This window comes from Macrobrachium rosenbergii, chromosome 56 (assembly GCF_040412425.1).
Source record: "Macrobrachium rosenbergii isolate ZJJX-2024 chromosome 56, ASM4041242v1, whole genome shotgun sequence".
NCBI lineage: Eukaryota > Metazoa > Arthropoda > Malacostraca > Decapoda > Palaemonidae > Macrobrachium > Macrobrachium rosenbergii.
The window spans coordinates 64,713,863-64,728,862 of NC_089796.1; the positions used below are offsets into that span (position 1 = coordinate 64,713,863).

Here is a 15,000-nt window from a genome sequence, read left to right on the forward strand (position 1 = left end):
CTGCACACACACACACACACACACACACACACACACACACACACACACACACACACTCACTCTCTCTCTCTCTCCTCACACACACACACACACACACACACACACACACACACACACACACACACACACTCTCTCTCTCTCTCTCTCTCTCTCTCACGTTACTGAGTAAATGACTAAGAATAGTTCAATATTTACGTTCCCCTCTTAAATTTAGAGAAATCAGAATTGACTAACTCATGGTCAGAACTGTAGAATTTTATTAAGTTAGTACAATTTACTTTAACTTTCTTACGTGACTATTTCTATGAATTGGTTTTATTTGGGACAAGGAATTGCATACATAGTATATATGCCATGTATTTTTTTTTTTATCAAGACGAAATGCATAATCTTGATTTTCCTTCGGTTTTCCAGCCTTTGCCGAACTCCAAACGGACATGACAGATCTGACGGCGGACTTGCAGTCTTCCGGGATCCCGACCCTGGACCACAGGAGTTACGTCATGAAAGTTTTCTTCCCCGGGGTGACGGATCACCCTATTTTGATGGACCCTAAAGTAAGTAGACATTATAATTTTAGTAGTAACAGTAGTAATAATATTATTGATAGCCACTCTTCAGCTGATATCAGCATTCATGATTAGTGTAAAATTTTAAGTAATTGTGGTAACGGTGATGAGAATAAGTTATTATTTTGCGATATGCCATTTTGTTCTGCTACTCTGAGCACTATTGGTGTTTTGAATATAAAAATGTTGTGTTGTTCATGTATTTATTTTTATTACTAATATGGTCCACGTCATCCTTATTAAAATTAAGTTTTACTCACTATGTAACAATACCCATATTCACATATTATTATTATTATTATTGTTATTATTATTATTATTACAGCTACGAATGAACGGGTGCCGTCCGGCTATGGAGAGCGCTATGATACAGTTCGAGCAGCTTCTGACGAATCGATACTTCCTCCTGGCTCTCATAGAGACCTTAGAAGCCCAGAAAACGTTCAACATTCGAGACAAGTGGGTTTTTTTTCTTGTTTTGTTTTCTGAGATAATGTTGGCTCTCGAGCCTCGTCTTTACCCATTGCTTCTTCCAGGGAAATTTTATGGTTTGGTTTGCAGTGTTAGTATTGTTGGCTTTCAAGTGGAATTGTAAAACACAGACTCTCTCTCTCTCTCTCTCTCTCTCTCTCTCTCCTCTCTCTCTCTCTCTCTCTCTCTCTCTCATTATTCGAGAATAATTTTTTTCCTCTTTCTCTCTATCTCTCCTTTTATATTCTAGAGTAGTTTCTCTCTCTCTCTCTCTCTTACATTATTCGAGAATATTTCTCTCTCTCTCTCTCTCTCTCTCTCTCTCTCTCTCTCTCTCTCTCTCTCTCTCTCTCACATTATTCGAGAATAATTTTTTTCCTCTCTCTCTCTCTCCTTTTATATTCTAGAGTAGTTTTCTCTCTCTCTCTCTCTCTCTTACATTATTCGAGAATAATTTTCTCTCTCTCTCTCTCTCTCTCTCTCTCTCTCTCTCTCTCTCTCTCTCTCTCAAATTTCACAGTGAAATGTACGGCATCTCTTCTTGCAAGCGGCGAACATTATAAATTATTATTTCGTTCCGGCACTGTGGAACAGCTTTATCCAATACAGTAAATGGTACATCATAATTTATACTCGAATTCAGTTTTCAAAAAAGCATATACCATATGGCTCTCAGTGAATATAAAATTTCCCTTAACTTTATACGTAAATCTTAAGGGATATTTTGCATTAGCGGCATTCTAAATTTTATTCGGATTTCATTCAGGCGTATTTAAAGCATTTCACTCTGTTAAAGTAATGAAACAGGTGGTTGTCACATGCTTATGCTTAACGAATTACAGTAGCATGATGTGCTTCGTTTGCATAATAATAAATTTGCCAGTCATACTTGTGTTCCATTGACTACGTACGTGATTCTCTGCAGTCAAATGGGAGAGTGTCAGTGCAGAATTGTCGTACTGAACCATTACAAACAACGTCCATTTCCTGTCCTCTCGTACTTGGCTTTGAAAAATTGATACTGGCAAAGTGCCCTGTATCACAGGAAAAGCCGCCTCTATTAATTAGCCTTTTAGAGCCCAAAATCAGTTGATTCCTGTTTGGTACTGATCTAACGCAACCTTATTTCAGTACATGTCTGAGTTTTTTTTTTTTCATTTTTTCATAATGAGAAAATTTATTGCGAGTATGCAAAGGTAAATATAATATATGTCACTTGCATTTCAAGCTGTTTGTGCCTTAAAAAATGTTTAAAAAAAAAAGTACATATATTTATGTAAATTGTGTATGTATATATACAAGAGAAAGAGAAAGATAGTCCAGTATTACTTCCCAATAGGATTCCCATGCAAGGTTAATTTTCATGTTTTAAACATTGGTTGCCATTATCGTAACATCTAACAAAACAAATAATTTTTAAAGAGTGAACGTGGCATCGCTGCTGGTGGTAGCTATGGCAGGTCGCATGGAATACCTGACGGAGGTTCTTCGCCTTTTGCTCCTCCGTCTGATTGACAAGAGCGTGGCTACAAAGCATCCGCAGCTCATGCTCAGGAGAACGGAGAGCGTCGTCGAGAAAATGCTCACGAACTGGATGGCTCTGTGCATGTACACTTATCTGAAGGTGGGTCCTCCTCCTTTGCCCTCAAGTTAAATGTCATTTTAGTGTTGCTTTTCGTTCCCTATTCAAATGGAACTGTCATTCAGAAATTCTTCAAGTTGTATTTCGTTATTATAGTGTATATTCTGAATTTTTTTTTATTATTGAGAGTTCTTCACAAGATATTTTCATAAAACGTAATTTGATTTGAACTTTTCGCTTTCAGTCATTCCGTATTTTTATGAATCACTTATTCCCCCTGTTTTTTCCATAACCCAGTGATTTCGTCCCATTCTGGCACTCCTGTGAAACACGATACGTTCCTTTCGTTCACTCCGTGAAACAAAAAGCAGTAAAACTCGTAGCCTTATTTCAAGAAAAGGGGACCGCCTCCGTAATATTTTTGTCTTTGGGCAATAACTTCCTCATAGGAAGGCCCGAAATGATAACGTACACAAGGGTTCGGGGTCGTTTGTCTTGGGATTCGATTTTCCTTTTGTTTACTGTGCTGTTGTGGGCGGTATATTATTTGTGAGCGGTATGTTTTTCTCTCTCTTCCCTCACGCGGAAAGCGAGGTGGCGACTGTATATAATATACACTTCTCATTTTATCTTTTGTAGGAAGTGATTCCTCACTGCTTTATTTTCGTGGAAAACGTAAATTTCAAGGAATCTATAAAAGAGTGTTTTGTTATTCTTCTTATCGTTGTTTTCTATATTTTAGACTGAAAACTTTATTTCTGTTTTGCCCTTCGGTTTTTATCTTGAAATTGCCGGGATGTAACTGACTTCTTTCTGTAGGATTTGTTCGCATTTATTCAATTCTCTAGGGTAGCTACTGATTTTATCTTAATGGAATAATGCACAAGCTTTATTTTCACATATGGGTAAGCCGTATGCAGTGCGAGGTTTCGATCTAAAGATTTTCTTCAAACAAATTACTTTTTTGTCTTCAGAGCACCAGCTCATATTTTCAGGTTGAATTCACTTTCTCTTATTATTTTTTTTTTTTTATTAAAAGGGCAATGCTGAATCTTTTCGCTTTGCAGAAGTTTTTTAATGTACCTTAAGATTATTGCTTTTGCTTCACGAGGACCTTTTAAGGAATTTTTCCAAGTACGCGTCAGTACACGAAAACTTCTGGACTGGCAAAAGTTAGATTAAATTCCTCGTGAGCTTTCAGAATCGTCTGCTTTTAGATACCAGCATATTATTACTTTTTTACTCTCCCTGCAGGAGCAAGCAGGCCCGTCTCTGTTCCTCCTCTTTAAGGCCATCAAACACCAGGTGGAGAAAGGGCCCGTAGATGCCGTCACCCACGATGCCAGGTACTCCCTCTCGGAGGAGAGGCTTCTGCGGGAGCAGATCAACCACACATACGTTGTAAGTACCATTTTATTACTCTTTTTATAACACGATTTTTTGACAGCCACTGCCAGTTTTTAGAAGAGGGTGTGACTTCCTTTTTTAAGCCATTCATGCTGCAGTTTCTTTATAGAGTGAGTTTCTGTGTTGTAAAATTTTTTTTTTAGAATACTATAGATTTTTAACTAGAGACCTTCGACATTTTTTCCTTTAGAAGTATTATTGATATTCTGGTGTTCGTCGTAGGTACTTCTTCTATGCATGTGTAGCATACAGTCTACTTACAGAGCTTGAGTAGTGCTTTGAGTAGTGCTTAAGAATAGTTGAGGACTCCTTCTATTCGCAAATATCCTTGAATGTATTTTTGAAAGATTATTAAAAAAAATTTTTCGTAGGAAAAAATTAACCTTGCCTCTCTCTCTCTCTCTCTCTCTCTCTCTCTCTCTCTCTCTCTCTCTCTCTCTCTCTCTCTCTCTCTCTCTCTCTCAGTGGTTTTCTCTTTAGAAACTGTATTAAAATGAGTTGTAAAGGAGATAACGCAATACGCTTCAAAAATAAAGTCTGACTTTGGTAGGGAATACTCTCTCTGTATGAGAAATGCAGAATCTGAAGCATTAGATCATCCGCTCTCCCCTTTGCAGTTTATGCTTTTCTTTCCGAGTAAAATGTGTTGATGGATTAATATTTCACTTCACAATCATTTACGTATTTATCTGTATATGGAGCTATGTTTCTTTGACGGTATAGTTGTTAAAAGGTTCAATAGCTGAAGTACTGTTTATTAAACATATAGATTAAAGCTAGATTTAGGAGGCTGTTAATAGTTTTATTTGGTGTTCTAGGAGGTAGGGGTGGGCAATATACATAAAAGTCTTCAATAAATTGAACACCATTAAATTTTGAGTGAAATTTAATTGTCTACGTAGTTTTGTTACATTATCTCTCTCTCTCTCTCTCTCTCTCTCTCTCTCTCTCTCTCTCTCTCTCTCTCTCTCTCTCTCTCTCTGACTTGCGGGAGAGGGGAAGTTTCCTCTAGAGATTTACCTTAATTTTCTGAGAGAATGAGAAGAACTCCAGCAGTACAGTTTCTGTCGGTCAGAGTAACAATTATCCTGCCCTTGCACTACACACACACACACACACACACACACATAAATATATATATATATATATATATATATATATATATATATATATATATATATATATATATATATAAAATGTATGTATGTATGTATATGTATGTATATGTATATATACATATATTATATATTGTGTAACCATATGTTTAGATATTAACATATTTAAATGTGATCAAACGTTGCTATAGAAATAAAAGACTACAGTGAAGTTCTTGTGTTCTCATAGGAATCCTCCCCCGTGCGTTTATCTGGAAGAGATTAGGCCTTCTGTCTCGACTGTGGGCTTATATCCATTTTGTGACGTTGACGATGTAGAGAGAGAGAGAGAGAGAGAGAGAGAGAGATTGTTGGGGGAGAGAAAGGCGACAGCTATTGGTGGATGGATTGACTCAATTAAATCTTCCAAACAGTTTTACCCTCCTGATCTCTCTCTCTCTCTCTCTCTCTCTCTCTCTCTCTCTCTCTCTCTCTCTCTCACCAGGCTGATTGGTGTTGTTCAGCAATTTTTTTCTCTCAACTTTTTTCTTGGCAGAGTAATATCTTCAAAGAATTCTTATCAGGATTTATTCCATCTCCAAGATACGCCTTTCATATAACTTTTATGGATCCTGCATTTCTTATATTTTCCTTTCACTTTCTTGTTCTGTCTCTTATTTTCCTATCTCCCTATTTTACCCCCTCGCCATTTTTTCTCAGTTTCCCAATTCCTGGGTTTCTCCCCTGTTTTGCCTCGGTTTTATTTATTTATTTTTTATGGGCTTTTCCTTGACGCCGTAAGTCTTTGGGCCATTAGTCTTTTTAGCTTTATGATGAGGTGATAGAATGCCAGATGTGTTGAAAGGCTAATACTGCTCTATTAAACATTAATGACCTCTTGGTAAAACAGCGACCTTCTTTTGGTAAAATAATAATGGCCTTTGGTAATATAGAGATTTCTCTTTAGCACAATTAAAGGTTTAAGTAAATATATGTATTGGAACCTTGAAAGTTATGACTTTCTTACTAGTTCTTTTGGTAAAACTTGGTAAAAGAGTTTTATCCACGTGATAAGAGCGATAGTCATCTCTTAAAAGTGACGTTTCTGCAAAAGATAAGAAACCCACTTCAGGAAAGAATGTTTATTCCTGTTTAGTGATCTGGTGTCAGCAGTGAGTATAAAATGTATACCGTGGAATTTTTAATGATACAGAACAATATGAAATACACAAGTTATTGATAATGATACAGTTTACATAAAATTTTAAATTCTAACGGTAATTATTGTGGCACATTCCAGATACTGTATATTTTATCTTGGATGGCTCGTGTGGTGCTAATTAATAGAAAATACTTGACGGGAAAGAAACCCTTCAGTTTTTCGAAATACGCAGCTCACGTAATTCAAGAAGTTTTAACTTTTGTTAAGCTAGAAGTTTGCAGTCTTCATTAACTTAGCACAGTTTATATTGCAAAAAATGAGTCTGTTCGCGTTTTTTCCTTCTTTATAAGTACTTATCCTCCGGAGTTGGGAGGTATAGTTTCAAGAGGGACTTCTCATGAGTCTTCAAGTGCATTCTGTTTAGGTGTATGAAAGATAAGAATTCGGATCTCTCCTGTTCATGCTTTATTATTATTATTATTATTATTATTATTATTATTATTATTATTATTATTATTATTATTATTATTATTACTTTTGTCGTTTGAAGATTGGCGGATTTAATGTAGGCACGTTCTTGTTTGTAAGTTTCTCTGTCCACAAGATGTCTCGGTAGATAATTGTTAAGACTTGAATTCATTTACTGATGTCCCCTCTATTTACATCCGTGGTGATGAAAGCATTTTTGATGGCCATGGTTTACCGTTCTTGGCATCTAGCAATGGACCTTTTTGTCTGCTTCGTCCACCCGCTAAGTTTAAATGTTTTAAAAACCTTTAATTTTTTAGTTTATAAGAAAACAAAGTGGTGGATCTCAGGGTCGAGGTTATACTTAAGAGGTCAAAGGTCAAATATAAGGAATTTAACCGTGGACCTAAATTTTGAGTTACCCGAGGTAGAGACTTCATATTTGTCTTGCATAATCCACATGAAGAGGATGTGCTAAGTGACGTCAAGTCAGGGTCATATGTAGAAGTCAAAGGTCAAATAGGAATTTAACCTTGGCCATAAACTTTTAATTACAATCGAATTCTGTAAATGGAGTGACGTGCAAAAAAAAAGTTCAGGGTGACTCATAAGGTCAAAATGAATTTGTGACGGGGTTGGTGAACATTTTCACGAACACATCCTGTTTGTATCCTATATTGGCGAGGAGAGATTAATAACCAAGCATCCGTCAGGACTCGAGGGAAATGCTAAAGAGCACTGCCTTTTGATATTGTGATGGAACTGACATCAAACGTGGAAGTTTCCTAATAACAAGATATGTTTCGTAATAACTGTGTTGGGTCCTCCGTGGTTAATCTGGACAGAACTTTTTGGAAGCGCAAATAGTATTCATAACCACATTGCCTTTTCGGTTTGGTGACTGAATCTTATTTAAGCGCACCGGCAGAATTTAAATTATATTTTTGGAGCAGTCCTTATTAAAACTTTTTTTTACGGGGGAAATACCGTACCCTCCGGTAATTGTTCTGGGTATCCAATTATGCGGCATCTCAAAGCATCCAATTATATGAGAGTGGAATTGTATTTGTCAATCCCTGGGCACAGCTTTATTAGATCAGCATTGTTATTATTGTTACTCTTATTATAAAGAACAAATATTATATTGAAAAAGCAAAAATTGTCATGATGTATTTAGGTAATCTTTCTGCGCTTACTGTGTCCTTATGTGAAATGAAAAAAAAAAAAATTGTAAAGAGAAAAGTAGTATAGTACTACGACATTATTTCAGTATTTAAAGGGACGCTGACATTCATTGAGAAAAAGAAATCTGTCGTATTATGACGTCGAAAATTGATTTAATCCCCATTGAATTTGAATGTATTTTCATTCGAATGCTTGCTTTAATTACCACTGCACGCGAAGTTAAGTCTTCGCCCGCGTTTGTTACTTGTTTTTCTGTCTTCAAACAAGATATATCAATATATATATATATATATATATATATATATATATATATATATATATATATATATATATATATATATAATATATATTACATATGTATGTATGCGTTTAGCTTGAGGTATTTGTGTCTGAGTGCCTTCTCGAAGGAAAAAATTTTTTGTTAAGATGCGTTATTTTCCTTCACTTTTTTGCTTATTTATGTTTTACTAATTTTTGGTTAACACAAGCATTACACCTATTCTAGCAACTATAGATTTCAAGTTGTATCTCCTCTAGTATCACAGTGCTTTTTACTTGCAAGAAGTGCTCAGTGTCTGCCACGAGTACTTCGACATTTTTGTTTCGGTTATTTTATGTATAAAATTAACGTTTAACTCAGTTCTTGCAGATATAATTCCAAATTCACGATTTGGCCACTTTCCAAGCAATGCCTCTAATAACAGAAGGACCATAAAAAGCTTCATAACTTTGAAGTGTTGATTATCATTATTTTCATAAGTTGTTGAATGAAAGAAATATATCTCGAGCCTTATGTCAGTAAGTGATGTGGCGAATATTTATTGTTTCTGTATTGTTTTATCATTTCTTTTTCATTATGGAACGAGAAATGATGGATGACTTATACGAGAGAAAACTGGGACTGTATTTTGTTTAGGGTAATTTATCACTTGAATTATTCATGATTCTTTTAACGTAACGTCTGGAAGCGCATCCAGATAATATGTTCTTGCATTGTGGAAGGTTTTGAAAAACGCCTTATTTTCGTGGAGGAGGAGAATGCATTAACTCAAATGATCGTTTTACATTTAATCTCCCGACTTCTTGGTAAACAGACATTGATGAATTGCCTCTTGGCAAACGGAGCTCTTGTTTAAAGAAGCATTGCTCGTGTTTACCTTGTTTCGTGTAAGGAATCTCGGGTTGCAATATATGGCCAATTTCAGCCAGAACGAAACATTTCGAGACAAATCTTCCAGAAATTTAAAGTATCCCACGTAAACAGACAAATAGACATCTACATTACTCTCTCTCTCTCTCTCTCTCTCTCTCTCTCTCTCTCTCTCTCTCTCTCTCTCTCTCTCTCTCAAGGCCTTCGCTGTGGGCTCTAGCTTTTTATATATATTTTACATGTTAGTTATTTACTCATGGCTTTTAGTTATTTACTCATGGCTTTTAGTTATTTACTCATGGCTTTTTCAAGAACGGGTTATGCACTTGGGTATTCATGCCAGGACTAGGACCGTTTAAGATTTTGTTACCCACCTAGGAAATTTTCCACTGCCATAATTGAATGCGCTTTTGTATCTGCTGAAAAAGTCTTCTTATGTTAATTCATTATGAAAATTGTTGTAGCTCAACAGAATCAGCTGATATTGTTATTACGAAGCTCTCTTTCTTAACTCAGCTCTGCATACCACTCAAGATACACTAAAGTTTTCTTATCTTTTACCCATGATCTTGTACTGCACCAAGTGGTGGTGCATATATATTGGATGTTAACGCTATTCATAAGCATTTACAGACATTATTGTATCATCTTCTAGGTCTCTTGCGCACCTTTTGTTGTGTTTGTGTGTGCGCTCGCGCGCGTTTGGGATGGAGCCTGAGGCCACAGGACACATGGAGATGTTTACGTATATGCATAAGCTCACAAAGGCTCATTTTGGTTTTTCCTTTGCATTCAGTAATTGCCCCATCCCAGATGTATTATCCCTTGTTTCCCTTCCTCCCTCAGCTTCTTCCTTTTTTTATCGGTAGTTCCCCCCTCTCAAGAGTCATTCATCTATCTCCCTGTCGCCCTTCTTTGATGCGACGATTTTGTGAATTAAACATAGGAGAGGCTCATCAGGGTTCTTCCCCCGAGGCCACTGATTGGGAAGGGATGATCATTTGTCTTTTGGGTTTGTTGCTTCTTCCTCCTCTTCCACCCATTTCCTCCCATTCCCTGCTCCCTGCCAGCCCCCCCCCCCCCCTTCCCTGTCCCTTTCTGCCCCTCCCCCTTTTTCTGTGTGTGTATGTATGACCATATTATGTCTGTTTAGGCACAGACGCGTTCCTCTTCCATCCTTTTGAGAGCCCGTGACTTCTTGCTCTTCCCCTCTCCCCTCTCTCTCTCTCTCTCTCTCTTCTCTCTCTCTCTCTCTGAAGAAAAAGTCACACTTTCTCTGAAGAAAAAGTCACCTTAATGAGAGAGAGAGAGAGAGAGAGAGAGAGAGAGAGAGAGAGAGAGCGAGAGACACTCTCTCTCTTTCTCTCTCTCTCATTCCATGGCTCTCTCCTCTCATTCCATGGCCTCATTTTGCTGCTTTTCCGCCATTATCATCTTAACGGTTTTCATTAAGCCTCCCCTTAATGCCATATTAATTCTCCTCATCTTCATTTTTATGCCTTCAAGAACCGTCCCAATCTGTCTGTACTGGCATTCTCTCGTGTGCCATAATCCCGCCATAAACTGCCATGTCGCGGCCAAACATTTTTTCATCATCCTCTTATCTTTTTATCATTTTGCTTGTTTTCTTCTCTTTCTCGTATCACTCATGCTTTGTCTTTTGTTAGTAAAGAGCAACTGATTTAGATTTAAGAATGTTTATCATATGTTGAGCTGGTGTACACACTCACACACACACACACACACACACAGAGAGAGAGAGAGAGAGAGAGAGAGAGAGAGAGAGAGAGAGAGAGAGAGAGAGAGAGGTCAAAACAGAACTGGAGATTAGAGTCTAAATTGTCTTCATGTTCGTGACAAATCTTGGTCTTTGGGTATAATCACTTCGTTATCAGGTTGAGGAAAGAAGAAATGCCGCAAACAAAAGATTTTCGCCAGGACTATTTATTTATTTATTTATTTTAATTTTTTGGCACAATAGGATCTGTCTTTAATACCATCCACTTTTGAATTTTGGAATTCACTCTCTTCTGTATTTCCTGTCAGTTTTCAAGAGGTCGGTATGTTATTACTGAAATAGCAAAGTTTACACTTTTCCTGTGGCGTCAGATATTTTTTTTTTTTTTTTGGCATTCGTGCCCTTCTCGGTCTCTGCACCGAAAAAGAAAATAATGCTATAAAGAATAAAATATATCGTTATATTCTTTCTTTCTGCATCTATGGCTCATCTTAAAATTTACCAATTATAGGAATAGAGATTGTATGGAAAAGTCTAGGAAATTAACAGTGAAATACGGAATTAATACGGAATTAGCAGGTGACGTTACGAAAAATATATGAAACTCTTATGTGTATAAATGATTTAGTCATAATTTTTCGGATTCTTTACGTTTCCCTTCGTTTCAGCGAAAAGTTTTCCACAAATATTTTAACTGTACTATTCTTAACGTAGATTCCTCATTTGCATTTTAGTTAGACCGTCAGCCAAGGTGTATTTCAGTCAGCTGATCTACTTAGGATATTGGACATTCTCTCTCTCTCTCTCTCTCCTTACCTTGTTATCTCGTCTCTTTCCACCTCATTCTCCTTCTTTCCTTATGTTCCCTTGCAACTCTCGTCCCAATTTTCCCTCTTTTGGGAGTGAAGGATTTGGTGAATTGTGGAAGGTCCCGGCAACCTCTCCCTTGGGGCCCACTGATGAATTGTACTGTCACCGCCTTGGACACTCCTTCGCCGATTCGGTCCATTTTTACATTTTTACTCTCTCTCTCTCTCTCAGCGTTAGCTATATATATCGGTATTCTCGAAGATCTAAAATGTTTTGCTAGTGGAATTTATACTCTCTCTCTCTTTGTCTTCTCAGTTTATAGCTATATATATCGGTATTCTCGGAGATCTAAAATGTTTTGCTAGTGGAATTTATACTCTCTCTCTCTCTCTCTCTCTCAGTGTTAGTTATATAGCTATATATCAGTATTCCTCTATTTTCTACAGTGTTTCTATGAGTGGTATTCTCTCTCTCTCTCTCTCTCTCTCTCTCTCTCTCTCTCCTATGCCACCGGTCATTTCATCTGCTCCAATACGGGGCGCAATTCTAACTCGATCCGGTACCTCGTATTCAATTCCGAAGTCAGATCCAAAATCATTGCTTTTAATAACTGCAACAAAATAAAATGTCTGAAGTCCTCACTAGGGAGGGCCTTGACGAGATAATCCCATGCCCCCGGAAGTGTGGAATCGATGTGCAGGGAAATCTCTCTCTCTCTCTCTCTCTCTCTCTCTCTCTCTCTCTCTCTCTCTCTCTCTCTCTCTCTCATTTTACCACAATTCAAATTTTCTAATTAATTTTCGAAACTTAAGCGTAGAATAAAATTCTTTCCACTTTCTTTATTTTTGGTACATGAGTAACTTTCGTTTTTTACCTAGTTATTTTCCATTTAGATGTGCTATATGTTCACAGTACATGCTCTGCACGATTATATTTCAATTTACATTCAATAGGTCATCATTTTGGACGCCGTCCTAAAGTACATTATATCAACATACTTTCACAATACAAAGGAATACCTATAGTATTTCATGGACTCTCATGCATTAAAACATGAAGTAAGGGCATTTCTAATGTCAGCGGTACTTCTCGGAAATAACTCTACAAGTCTTCGTTTTTGCTTGACCACAGGTGGTTGTTGAAATTTAGTTGAAATTAATTGCTATATCAGGGCAGTTTATAGATTTGCTCTACATACACTAATCAGTATTATTCTTCAGGTTCGTGTGATAAACTTAGAAAGAAATATTGAGCGACAATTACGGAACAACAAAACAAATGCCATTATACAAGAGTGAGCAGCCACCGCCCTCTCTTTCTCCCTCGCTCTCTCTTTCGTAAGGTTCCGAGTGATTCGGGGAATTATTAATAGGATTGTAGTAATCTCTATTGCGTTTTTAAACGTTTCATAAAATATTCAATGTTTCATGCGTGATCTCTCTATTTGATCTCTTATTGCCGCAGGGTTATCACCAGTGCAATGTTCGTGCTCTATTATTTGTTTGCAATTGCCGACCCGATTTCAATTTTGCTTTCGAGCAAAAGAGGGAATCGCTCTCTTGACCGGCGAGGGGCTGCGCTGACATTTGTATTTATTTTATTAAGTAGTTCTTATTTGTTTGTTTAGTTGTAATTGCACATGCAGTCATTTTTCAGTTTACAAATAAGTAATGAAAAAAGTTACCACTTGTTTTGTTTGCCTGTGTTATTTAATTTGTCGTCATGCATCATAGTACATAATAGAGTATATATAGTACATATATTTCCTAACTGCATTTGCTGAACCGAAGATGAATATTGTTTTTATAAAATTTGAACAAAAACAGTTTGTGTGTGCGTGTGTTAAATGCGCACATTCATATACCCTCCGCCACTGAAGATCTCCTATTTTCCACATAACCTTAGAGCTAATATTTTATCATATATTAGTTACGAGTGGTTTTCACAATACTACAAATTCAGTCCTCGAACCGTAAGTACCCTTGGCGTTTCTGTTGAGTTCATGCATAAGTTTTGGTTTTTTCCGCATACTAGATACAGTGAATTATATATTTTTCTTATCACTTGTTTTTATAATTTCTTTTCATTACTTCTGTTGATTGCATACACCTTGATTACATTGTGAGAAATTATTTTTCAGGTCTTTAAAAACGTAAATTTTCAATTTTACTAAATCTTTGTCATTTGTCTCAAAATAATCTCTAGTGATATCTGATGCATAATTCTTAAAGTTGATAGGAGTGTGTTTGGCATTATAAAGGAAAGAGATAGGTAGGAGTTCGGAGTAAGATTTTCTTTATTCTCAGTTGTAGTTTATGAGTATGCAAACGTTATGCCAGCACGGGCTTTTGCTCATAGAACAACCGGGCATGCGGACGGAAAAGTAGTTGATCGGGCATGCAAACGGAAAATTAGATACAAGTAAATCTAGTGACAGGTAAACCCGCGCCCACGGACCAGCTTCGTGATTGGTAGTTGAAGCTGGCGGCCAAACCAGGTTTCAGGCAGTGAAACTTACAAAGCTTTACAGCATTACAGATTATGTTACAGGTTTTTAGCATGTGACAATAATTCTTGCTCAAGTTCAAATGATGTTGCTTAGTGTTTACCCGAAATTGTTATTTTCCTTATTTGGTTCATGCTGCAATGTTGGAACCGTAACGATTAGGATTGTTGCTATATTGGAATGAGGGCAAACAATAGGTTTGTTGCCACAGTAGTATGGGGCGAGTTGTAGGGGCAGGGTTATTGTTACTAGTTGGGAACCAGTAAGGTAGCAGCCAATGGGATGTCTACTCATTTGGAACCGTGGAGCAATAGAATTGTTGCCAGGTTGTAGTTATGGGCAGCGAGGTGGGGGGAGACAGTGAGATTGTTGTCATGTTGAAAACAGGAGAAAATGAACAGTGGGATCAAGGCAGAGGTACGCAAGAATGCACTGAAGGAATACTTGGTTAAAGGATGACCCAATGTCCAACATGCAGGGTACCGAAGCATCTTATGCAGCGTCCTCCAGCTCCCAGCTGCATTGCTGTTTGCATTTTACTTTTCGTCTAATTGGTTTGGTCTCACCGGTTTTGCGTTACAATTATTCTTACCTCTTCGAGGGGAAAATATCTTCAGTCTGTGCGCATGATGTGAAAGTTTAGCAAGATTTATAGCTATTCCGTCTTCAGTAGGTCAGAGAGGTTATGGTTGAAAGGTGTTGAGATCTGTGGGTGTACTCTGAGGAAAAGAATCCCAATTTCAAGATTTGAACAACTCTCGAGTTGCTCAAAAAGGAAGAACGGGGCTCTCCCACCAAAGAAACAGAGACATGGCAAATGTGTTTTTCGTTTTGTAAAGGTGTCTTATTTATATGTCA

General features: G+C 37.2%; 1 protein-coding gene across 2 annotated transcripts in view; it reads left to right on the forward strand.

Moving 5' to 3' along the window:
• The window catches only part of LOC136836105 (plexin-B-like), a 243,434-nt gene that overhangs the window by 203,254 nt on the left and 25,180 nt on the right, over nucleotides 1-15,000 (forward strand). For both annotated transcript variants that reach the window (XM_067100093.1, XM_067100094.1), the window contains exons 12-15: nucleotides 415-557; nucleotides 895-1,028; nucleotides 2,463-2,664; nucleotides 3,877-4,023. In XM_067100093.1, the coding sequence (XP_066956194.1) occupies nucleotides 415-557; nucleotides 895-1,028; nucleotides 2,463-2,664; nucleotides 3,877-4,023 (626 nt within the window). The remainder of the gene's footprint in view (nucleotides 1-414; nucleotides 558-894; nucleotides 1,029-2,462; nucleotides 2,665-3,876; nucleotides 4,024-15,000) is intronic.